The sequence below is a fragment of the Eriocheir sinensis genome, chromosome 6, assembly GCF_024679095.1.
Source record: "Eriocheir sinensis breed Jianghai 21 chromosome 6, ASM2467909v1, whole genome shotgun sequence".
NCBI classification, from domain to species: Eukaryota; Metazoa; Arthropoda; class Malacostraca; order Decapoda; family Varunidae; genus Eriocheir; species Eriocheir sinensis.
Window position 1 is genome coordinate 21,556,828 of NC_066514.1, and position 12,007 is coordinate 21,568,834.

Below are 12,007 nucleotides of genomic sequence, written 5' to 3' on the forward strand. Positions count from 1 at the left end.
CCCTGACAAGTGTTTTGCAAAATATGTGAGAAAATAATAAAGAAGCAGTGGACTAAATTTCTAGAAGAGCATAAGTTAATTACCAGCAAACAATATGGATTCAAAGCTGATCATCATGTGTTTAACTTACTTCAGTTTTTACTCAGAGTGACAGACAGAACTCAGGAAAGGGATGGATGGGTTGATTGTATTTATCTAGATTTGAAAAGGCCTTTGACAGTTCCACACACAAGACTATTATGGAAACTGGAAAATAAAGGAGGATTGAAAGGAAATATGAAAAAATGGATGGCAAGCTACCTAATGGGAAGGAGATGAGACTGTGGTCAGGACATAAAATCAGAATGGAGAAATGTAAAGAGGAGTACCACAGGGTTCAGTATTAGCACCGATAATCTTCCTGGTATATGTAAATGACATGGCTGAAGGAGTTAATAGCTACATAAACCTGTTTGCTGATGACGCTAAATTACAAAAACATATAAGAAACAAAGAAGATTGTGAAATATTGCAAGAAGACCTATACAAAATATGGAAAAGGAGAATGGTATGGGAGATGAAAATGTGAAAAAAATGTCATGTTATGGAAATGGGTAAAAGTGAAACAAGACCAATCTGGATATACAAAATGGGAAATGGTGAAACATTAAAAAAAGTGCATGAAGAGAGAGACCTGGGAGTAGTGATGAGGGATGATAATCAACCAGAGTCATATAAATCGGATCTTTAGAGACACATATAACTTGGTGAGAAATATTGGAGTAGCATTTAGCTACATGGACAAGGACATGATGAGAAGGCTAATCACTACCATGATTAGACCAAAATTAGAATGCAGAGGTAGTGTGGTCCCCCATAAGAAGAAGCATATAAAGAAACTAGAAAGAATACAGAGGATGGCATCAAAATGGTCCCAGAGTTGGATTTAATATACGAGGAAAGATTAAAGGAAATGAACTTAACAACACTGGAACAAAGAAGAGAAAGGGGAGACCTAATCCAAATTTATAAATTATTAAACAAAATAGATGAAGTAGATAATGAAGAACTGCTACTAACAGAAGGAAACATAAGCAGAAATACAAGAGGACACAGTAAAAAAAAGGGAGATGCTTGGAGAGAGAGAGAGTAAGCTTTATAGAAAGAAAAGAAGAGGTTTGGGAACAGTCTGAGAGAGGAGGACACATCAGCGAGAGTGTGTGCAAAAGCTAAAAAAAAAAGTTGATAAATGCAGAGAGGAGACGGGACCACACGAGCATAATGCCCAGGCCCTGTAAAAACTACAACTAGGTAACAACACTAGGTAAACACACACACACACACACACACACACAAAAAAAAAAAAAAAAAAAACCACGGTTTTACCCGATGTTCGACAAACATCATAAAAAAAATACCTTTATGCCTTTCTATGTGAGAAACTTTCAGAATATTTTCCATAGGGCTCTAGGCATACCTAAAGACTATTCACAGCCAAAAAATGAAAGTGATTGGCTATGTATTAATGGTGCTGTGTAATTTTAAATGTCGCTACACGTATATGCACATGTACAGCATGTAAATAATGGTATAGCGGTCAGCCACACATTTTTTAACTTAGTTTCCAATGTAATAAACTGCTTTTTCTTCTTGGTTTATAATAATAACAACAACAACAACAACATAAGCCCACAGGCTGCTAGCTTGCACACAGCACAGACACAGCTTGTGAGAGCAATGGCTGCTTAGTTGCCATAGATTGCCATTGTTTTTTTCTCCTTCGGGAAGTGAGTAACAGCAAGTTCATTATTTGGTAGGAAATGGATGTTAGAAGTCGGGAACATGAAATGAATGAAAAAATATGGGGTTCAGCATATCCTAGTTTCTCATATCAGGCGACCCCCCTGTATATGTATGAGTATACATACAAGTATACATATATTGTTCTGGCTCATACACAATGTAGGCAACATAGATGCCTGCTTAGTTTCATTGCAATACCCAATAGTTTAGTTAGATGAGCTCAGGTGTCCCATACCCCCTTAATGGTCCCTCCAAGCGAGAAAAATGAGAAAAAATCACCCCTCACACAAATCATTTCATAATATATATCAAAATATTTGTTATCAGATTATGTATTATCTATTTTGGGGGGTTTATATAATACACCATTAGCAAAAAGACTGCATGACTCAACCATATTACTGACTCTCCATGTTTGTATACAAGGATAAAGTGTAAAACAGGTATTATTAGGGACTCTTGGTAGGATATAAAGACATTAACCCTTAAACGGCAGCAATATTTGAAGTTACCACACAAGAGTGTGTTTAGAACTATCATCTATATTCTCTACTGGGATTCTCTGGTAGTGTTGTTATTGTTGCCATATACTAAAACTGACTGAATTTTGACTTAATATATTCCAGTCCAGTCTAATCTAGGTTATTAATAGAGAGCTTATTCTAATGAGCCAACCTGATGGAAATTTTTCATTTAAACCACTTGAAAATGGCCATTACATTATCATTTTGCATGCATATATGTGTGTGTGTGTGTGTGTGTGTATTTACCTAGTTGAGACATATGGGAAAAAGAGCTACTCTCGCACTGTCCCATCTCCATATCCTCTCTTATCCAACTTTTCCTTAAAATCATGAAAGTTTCTTGCACAAACCACCTCCTCCTCCAGTGTATTCCACAGCTCAATGCTTCTGTTTGGGAAGCTAAACTTTTTCACATCTCGCCTACACATGGTCACCCTCAACTTCTTTCCATGTCCTCTCGTTTCTCTCTCGTTCCACACACACAGGTCCTTTCTGTCCAGATTCTCCACCCCACTCGCCACCCTGTACACCGCTATCAGGTCTCCTCTTTCTCTTCTTCTCTCCAGGGTTGTGAGCCCCATGCTATTGAGTCTCTCCTCATATGTCCTATCCCTAAGTTCCAGTACCATCTTGGTTGCCACTCTCTGCACTCTTTCCAGCTTCCTTATGTTCTTCTTTTTGTGAGGAGACCAGACCACTGCTGCATACTCCAACCTTGGCCTTATCATTGTAACTATTATTTTCTTCATCATTTCCTCATCCAAATACACAAATGCCGTCCTTATGTTCCTCAGCAAATTCATAGTTTGTCCCGTTATCCTGTTGATGTGTTTGTCCGGTGACATGTTCTCTGAGACAGTCACTCCCAAATCTTTTTCTTCCATTCCTCTGCATATTATCTCACTTCCCATCTTATAATCATATTCACATCTTCTACCACTCCTACTAAACTCTATTTTTTTACATTTCCCAAGGTTGAACTCCATCTGCCATGTACCACTCCACTCCCATATTTTGTCCAGGTCCCTCTGCAATGCCTCACAGTCCTTCACATCATTCACTTGTCTCAATAGCTTTGCATCATCTGCAAACAAACTCACATAGCTGGTCACTCCATCCACCATATCATTTATATAAACAGCAAACATTATTGGCGCCAGCACCGAACCTTGTGGGACCCCACTCATCGCAGGGCACCAGTTGGAAACCCTGTCCCTGATTATTGTCCTCATTTCCCTGTTAGTTAGGAAGTCCTCCAGCCACTTAATAAGTCCATCACCCACTCCACCCTTATTTTTAATTTTCCAAATTAGTTTTCTGTCCAGTACTTTGTCAAATGCCTTTTTCAAATCCAGGTACACTCCATCCCCCCAGCCTTCTCTCTCTTGTAATAAATCTGTCACCCTTGAGTGATAACACAACAAGTTGGTGACACAAGATCTCCCTCTCCTGAATCCAAACTGGCAATCCGAGATAATTTTCTCACTTTCTAAAAAATCCGACAACCTGTTTTTAACCAGCCTCTCGCACATCTTCGCAGCCACACTAGTGAGTGATACCTGTCTGTAATTTAATGGGTCCTCTCTCTTGCCTCCCTTATAAATTGGTACTATGTTTGCTCTCTTCCAATCCTGTAGTACCCTTCCTTCACTCAGGGAGGCGCTCATTATGGAGTGCAGTTTCTCCGCAAGTTGCTCACTACATTCTTTCAGGGTCCACCCTGATACTCCATCCGGCCCTGTCGCCTTTCTTACATCCAGCTTGTTCAAGCTTTCCTTGACCTCCTGCACCGTGTGTGTGTGTGTGTGTGTGTGTGTGTGTGTGTGTGTGTGTGTGTGTGTGTGTGTGTGTGTGTGTGTGTGTGTGTGTGTGTAGTTGATGCGTTCACTGTGTGAGGACTGGAGTCTGACCAGCAAGCAAGTTCAATCATTCTGTACAGATCAGTATTGCCAACTCCGCCATTGCACTTACGATGGAACTCACCCATAAAAGTCACCCTGAAAAACATGGATAAAACACTTGGAAGCTGGTGACCACTCTAATCGACTTACGAACAGACCAATTTGCGACAGGTCAGTCGGAACCAATCGAGGTCGTAAGTCGACGACCACCTGTACTCAGGCAGCCTCGACTCAATTCCATGATTGTCGGAGGAGTTTGACATTCCAATGGCACAGCCTTGTTCCTTGCTGTTTCCATAAACCTGCTTTACTTTTTGTGCCTATATCATCCCTGAATCTATTCTTTTTATAAGGATTTACCTTCCAAAACGTGCTGTTCAGCACTTTTAAGCATTACTGGTGAGTTATAAAACATGTCATGTCTATCTCCTGACTATGAATATTTTTCGTTTTCGAGGGTACCTTCCAATAATCCGAATGATCCTTGATCTACAGCCATTTGGATTACTGGACTTTTACTGTACCCCTAAGCCATATTTTCAATGAAAACTTTAGGGATTGTCTTATCATACCATTCACTTTATATGCCAAATTACATGGGAAATGGTGTTTGAGTATTTTCATTTTGGTTTTAGTAATACAGGTAACTCTCAATTTACGCGAGTTTGGTTTACGCATTTTTGAAATAACACGGGATCCAAAATCCAAAGAAATATTTAATTTACACGTTTTTCCACTTATACGCAATATTTTATGGAGTGGCCACCAGATGTCTCACACAACTGGACTCACACAGCGCCGCGGCCACACAGCCAAGCTCAGTTCTTCCCGTACGCCACTTGAACAACAATACAGTACCCACGCTGCCACGCTACTCAACAATAGGGGTGGGCAGGTACCTGTACCAGTACTGGTACTAATGGTACCAGCTATACGGTAAGGTACCGATACCAGACTGCTCGGTACCGGTACCAATACTCGCCAGTCGCTCATGGTGTCCCTCATTTCTTCCTCACACGAGTGAGGCTGAGACTGAGTGCCTGAGTGGATATCTTGGTGATATGGATTCTCTCTCTCTCTCTCTCTCTCTCTCTCTCTCTCTCTCTCTCTCTCTCTCTCTCTCTCTCTCTCCACTGAATGAAGTGAATATTTATTTTTCGATAGAACCTACATCTTGTTTGAATTACATTGTTTTTTTTATTTACGTGACCTCTTCAAGGACACAATACTCGCGTAAATCGAGAGTTACCCGTATTTTAGCAATGTTACAATACTTTTAGTCATCAAAGTCTAATATTTTTGGCAAGCTTGCAAGGAAGTACTTTGTTCACAGCTCACCTCGGCAATGTTGTCGACATCCTCCTCGTTGGCCAGTTCGTGGGACTCGTCTGCCTCTAAACAGTCCTCTGGGATCCACAGCTTCTTCAGTCCAGTACCTCGAAGTCTTGCTATGGCCACGATGTCACTGCCACCATAACTATAACCTGGTGGAAAATTGTATTGAGTAGTTGTTTTATTAGTTTCTTTTAGAATCAATTCCTGCTTCCATTATTTCTTTAGAAAAAATAGTAAAAAAAGAACTGGGCCATTTTTACACAGTTAATTTAATACTTTAATTACTTAAGTGATGATATGTACTTTTAGGTTATGATCACATCATTGCTGATATTTATGATGCTACACAACCTTCCAGTAATTTGAGGATATTCAGTGTCTTTCAAAGAGTTGACCTAAGCCTCTGAAAGTTGGAAAGTTTGGTTTAGTCGGTGCAACATCTGTGGTCATATGCCGCAGAGACAGAAAGGGAAGGAATTATAGGAGAAGGGAACAGATCCCAGGAGATGGGACACAACCCCCGATTAATACCTGGTACCCGTTCACTGCTGGGTGGACAGGGGTGTAGGGTATTGGAAAAGCCGCCCAAATTTTTCCACTCCGCCCGGGAATCGAACCCGGGCTCTCTTGGTTGTGAGCAGAGTGTGCTAACCACTGCACCACGAAGCCCCCAAAGCCTCTGAAAGCCTCTGAAAGATAGGCATGGAGTGAGTTGCAATAGGCAAGTATATGTTCAGCAGAAATTAATTACTCAAGGGGAGCATGGGGATTGGAACGACAGCATGGAATGAGTCTGAATGAGTGATGAGGCTGAGGATGGGAGAGTAAAACACTTGAGGTTGGGAGTGGTGGAGAGGGTAAAACATATTTCAGTATAATGATCTGGACAAAAGGAGAAAGCAGAAAGGTGACTTTGTGAAGAGGATTTTTGAATCAAGAGGGAGACCACTTGTTAGGTGGATTGATAAGATTGAGGATTCATTCCTATCAGAGGTTCTGTTTCCCGGTCCATAGCAGTCAACCCATTTCCTGATCTTCATTAGTTGGGATGAGGTCTGCACCCTCTCCTTGTAAAGCCCTTAACCTGGTAGCAGCGACGGGCCAAATTTGTGGCTTTACCGTGTAGCAGCAATGGGCCAAATTTGTGGCTTTACCGTGTAGCAGCAATGGGCCAAATTTGTGGCTTTACCGTGTAGCAGCGATGGGCCAAATTTGTGGCTTTACTGTGTAGCAGCAATGGGCCAAATTTGTGGTTTTACTGTGTAGCAGCGACGGGCCAAATTTGTGGCTTTACTGTGTAGCAGCGACGGGCCAAATTTGTGGCTTTACCGTGTAGCAGCGACGGGCCAAATTTGTGGCTTTACTGTGTAGCAGCGACGGGCCAAATTTGTGGCTTTACTGTGTAGCAGCGACGGACCAAATTTGTGGCTTTACTGTGTAGCAGCGACGGACCAAATTTGTGGCTTTACTGTGTAGCAGCGACGGACCAAATTTGTGCCATGATTCAAACCCCCCAAAATAGATGATACATAATCTGATCACAAATGCTTTGATATATATTATGAAATGGTTTGTGTGAGGGGTGATTTTTTCTCATTTTTCTCACTTAGAAGGACCATTAAGAAACATGATCCCCGCTGCTACCGGGTTAAATAGTGACTTGATGAGGTGAACTGATGTCTTTGGTAATGGGTATCTACATAAAATCAAGGGGTATTGCTAGAGTGAATTGGTGTTAAATTGGTGACTACTCTGTGAGACTAAATCAAGGCCTATCATATGCATAGTCCAAGAATGCCAACTCTGGTTATATGAACATGTGGCAAATTACTCAGTAGTCAACCCAATGGATTATTTCTGTAAGAAAGTTGGAAAGTTTCGTTTAGTCGGCGCAACATCTGTGGTCAAATGCCGGAGAGAGACAGAAGGGGAAGGAATTATAGAAGGGAACAGATCCCAGGAGACGGGACACAACCCCCGATTAATACCTGGTACCCATTCACTGCTGGGTGGACAGGGGCGGAGGGTATCGGAAAAGCCGCCCAAATGTTTCCACTCCACCCGGGAATCGAACCCAGGCTCTCTCGGTTGTGAGCCGAATGTGCTAACCACTGCACCACAAAGCCCCCGAGAAATATGGAAACATTGGGAAAACTGGACAACTGTAGTTAGGATGTTCAGAAGAGCAGTGAGCATGAAAAATCTTTAAAATAAAGCATATAGCAGCAATAGTCAAGGTTCCATAAGCAAGACAAGTCCTCCATACCAAAGAGAGTAAGGTGCTCCAGATGTTTGCACTTCCAGGCCAGCATAACTAATGGGTCTGGAGTTTCCTGGTCCTCATCCCGGACTTCAGTCAGCATCCCCCAACCACTGTGGTCCAGAGAATCCACCCACATTAGGTGCCGCAGTGACTCACTGTACCAGTTGCTCATCAGGCGCAGTGCTGCGATGTTGATCTTGGAAATCAAAAGACTGTGTTAACATTCAATGCAGCAGTCTCAGAGATAACAGCAAAAAGTTGATAATGATGCTGTTCTTCACATATTATATTGTTATGCCATTGCTTTCTACTGGTTCTGCAAAGTTGTCATAGGAAAGTTGGAATGTTTGGTTTAGTCGGCGCAACATCTGTGGTCATATGCCAGAGAAAGACAGAAGGGGAAGGAATTATAGAAGGGAACAGATCCCAGGAGACGGGACACAACCCCCGATTAATACCTGGTACCCATTCACTGCTGGGTGGACAGGGGCGTAGGGTATCGGAAAAGCCGCCCAAATTTTTCCACTCCACCCAGGAATTGAACCCGGGCTCTCCCTGTTGTGAGCCGAGTGTGCTAACCACTGCACCACGAAGCCCCCTGGACTAAATGGGGAATAAACTTCTCTGTTACTGGAGAAAGTCCTTTGCTTGGTAGGTGTATAGTACTGTGTTTGATGGCGTCCAGTGTTATTGTATATATTTCACACCTTCCAACATGACTATTACACAACATCTTGCAATATGTATTTCACCACTGTGTTCAGAGTCAAATTGCTTCATGCAATATGAATAAACAAAAAAATAGCAGCTCTTTTTTATGTTGTAATCAATACCTGTCGTTTAAGGGGCGTGGATACGGGGCATTTTTCGACGAATATATTTAAAATTGGACGAGTACGTGTTTTTCGCTCAGCATGGCCGGGAAAGGCTAAACTGCCAGGTGGTGAGGTTTGGTTTCGTAAAATTAACCCCCCCCCTGGAGGCCATGTTTAAATGTCCCGCGCTGTTGCATCATAGCTGGACATGCGCGTCAACACATGCGGTATCATTCAGTGATGTATGTATGTAAAATTCGCATGAGAATATTTTTTCTCCGTAAATTTTATCATCTGTCAACCCTCTCTCACGCCAAGCCAGAGAGCGTGAGTCACTTGAGAAGAGACGCCAGTCCCGCCCCAGACATGGCCGGGGAGGGTGCTCAATATTTTCCTCTGCACTCCAGCCAAAAAAATGTCCTTACAAATGATGTACAAGCACAAGGCAACCAGAAAGAGTTATCAACATCAAGATGGCTTATGGAGCAAGATGGAGCGGCCAAGACTCAGAAAACCAGCAAGGGAGCAGCGTAGAAGCTTGAAGCGAGTCATGATTGTTGTTCCGCTCACTCTCACTCTTGCCGCTCACCACCACCACCACCACCGCCTGCTCCACCACCATCTGTTTTGCGACTCCCTATTTAATGACGAGATTTTCTACTCTCTTTTTCTATTACTCTCTCAGCCCCACACATCCTATGCATGTATCGAGACACGAGAAATTAATCACAACAAGGAGAGGGTATTCCCCGGCTGCCTGGGACTGAACCCGCGACCAGCATGACGGGAGAGCCACTCCTTACTGAGTCTGCCAAAGAGGTCCCCCACTCGCTGAATGAGTTATGGGAGGCTCACTCATCAGGCCGTCACCGCACTACACCTACGCCACCAAGTACCTCATCACGCCCTTCTCCACCACCACCACCACCTGCTTCGTCACCACCTACTCCACCACCACCTACATCACCACCAACTGCAGAATCAGCTACATTGCCTCAAGAGACATCACTACAGCTCCGACAATAGATTCTTGACAGATGTGTGAACCCTGAGCCTGATTACAAGCAAAACTTTCACCACTGTGTTGCTTTCTCAGCTACAAACAGAAACAGAATTGCCCAGTATGTTTGTGCAGGAACACCTTGGGGGAGAGAGAGAGAGAGAGAGAGAGAGAGAGAGAGAGAGAGAGAGAGAGAGAGAGAGAGAGAGAGAGAGAGAGAGAGACACACACACACACACACACACACACACACACACACACACGACGCGTCACGGCCACGAGAAAATGTGCAATATTTTTGGCTGTCATAACTTTTTTATTATTATTATTCGGAGAGAAGTTTTATCACACCACCATATATACTACATGAATATACAATTATTGCAAAGAAGAAAGACACCATTTTTCACCTCTTTCAAATGTCTAAATTTTCCCCGTGCACACCATCCAGAGAAATATATCACCACCCGTACTCCAAGGGTTAAATGGTGCACATAAAGAAACATAAATTAATTGATAATTTTGAGATGTAAGCATAAATATAAAGATAAAATAACTCGTACATTGGCTAAAGCGACCCAGGACACTGTATGCGCATCCTCGGATATGGTACGGGGCAGTCCTCGTGTTGAAGGGGTTAATACCTGGTACCCATTCACTGCTGGGTGGGCAGGGGCGTAGGGTATCAGAAAAGCAGCCCAAATTTTTCCACTCCCCCCAGGAATAGAACCTGGACTCTCTCAGTTGTGAGCCGAGTGTGCTAACCACTGCACCACAAAGCCCCCCCATGAGATGTAATTCATGTATTGAATAACAACACACCTAACATGAAACAACCAGTAAACAACACAAATAACATACCACTTACCCACTCACAGAAGAAGGCCCGGAAGTGGGTGAGGGGCATGGATGGGTGAAGAAGCCCTGAGCCCAACTGTTCTACCCCATCATAAGAGTGCATCAAGGTCACCACCAAGGAACACTGTGGGCTGAAATAATAATAAAGAAAATTACGACTACTTGTTTTAATGAAAAATATAATACAATAGTGATATACAGTTGTGGGCAGCAAAATTGATCCATCTTCACCTGGTAGCAGCGGGGATCATGTTTCTTAATGGTCCCTCCCAGCAAGAAAAATGAGAAAAAATCACCCCTCACACAAACCATTCCATAATATATAGCAAAGCATTTATGATCAGATTATGTATCATCTATTTTGGGGGTTTATATCATGGCACTAATTTGGCCTGATGCTGGTACACGGTAAAGCCACAAATTTGGCCCGTTGCTGCTACTGGGTTAATATATTAGTAATTATTGTACCTATTTGTGTCCCAAAGAATTTTCACTCCTTTCTGCCTCCAAGTTTTCCATATTCACTTTGTTACAATCAAAATCTCCAGTCAGGGCTATATTATTACTACTATAGTCTGTTCAGAGCATGAAGGCGGTTTAAGGTGTGGTAGGTTCCAGAATTTCCATGAGTTCGACGCTGCCAATTTGACCGCCAATTATCAGATTAGCACCGTCTCCCTACCTACCCACCCACAACCCTCCTGTTTATCTCCCTCTCTCTCCCTCTCGACCCGGGGAAGGGACCTAGGGGGACACGCCAACCACCACCACCACCACCACCAAAACGTGGCAACATGGGAAAAAGTCGCTACCACATGTCATAGAATTTATACAAATCGTTGTTATAATCCTCAACATCGACACTCATTGTACTATGTAGCTTCCTTTACTATATACAGAATATATAAAATATCGCTTTCAAATAGCACATGGATAGGAAATAAGAGAGAGGGAGATGCATGTACGAAGGTTGATTTGGCAGTATGGCTAGAGGTAAATGACAATATCAGCTCCACCCTGAACTGCCTTCATGCTGTGAACAGACTATAGTGCAGATCAGATGTTTCAGTCAACCCAAAGCATAGGTTAGCAACGTGTCCTACCCTTCCACACCCCATCCATTTTGTTCTTGGGGGAACATGTTACCAATCTTTTTTTCACTTTTCTCCATTTAGGTCTAATTTTAACCCGGTAGCAGTGACGGGCCAAATTTGTGGCTTTACCATGTAGCAGTGATGGGCCAAATTTGTGGCTTTACCATGTACCAGCGATGGGCCAAATTTGTGGCTTTACCATGTAGCAGCGATGGGCCAAATTTGTGGCTTTACCATGTAGCAGCGATGGGCCAAATTTGTGGCTTTACCGTGTAGCAGCGACGGGCCAAATTTGTGGCTTTACCATGTAGCAGTGACGGGCCAAATTTGTGGCTTTACCGTGTAGCAGCGACGGGCCAAATTTGTGGCTTAACTGTGTAGCAGTGATGGGCCAAATTTGTGGCTTTACCGTGTAGCAGCGATGGGCCAAATTTG

The 12,007-nt window shown here is 42.9% G+C and overlaps 1 protein-coding gene across 2 annotated transcripts in view; it reads right to left on the bottom strand.

Annotated features, from left to right (window-relative positions):
* LOC126990089 (F-box only protein 33-like) overlaps nucleotides 1–12,007 on the bottom strand; it is a 44,547-nt gene that overhangs the window by 10,695 nt on the left and 21,845 nt on the right. For both annotated transcript variants that reach the window (XM_050848647.1, XM_050848653.1), the window contains exons 5-7: nucleotides 10,489–10,609; nucleotides 7,809–8,001; nucleotides 5,546–5,691 (exon numbers count right to left, since the gene is read on the bottom strand). In XM_050848647.1, coding sequence (XP_050704604.1) covers nucleotides 5,546–5,691; nucleotides 7,809–8,001; nucleotides 10,489–10,609 — 460 coding nt within the window. The remainder of the gene's footprint in view (nucleotides 1–5,545; nucleotides 5,692–7,808; nucleotides 8,002–10,488; nucleotides 10,610–12,007) is intronic.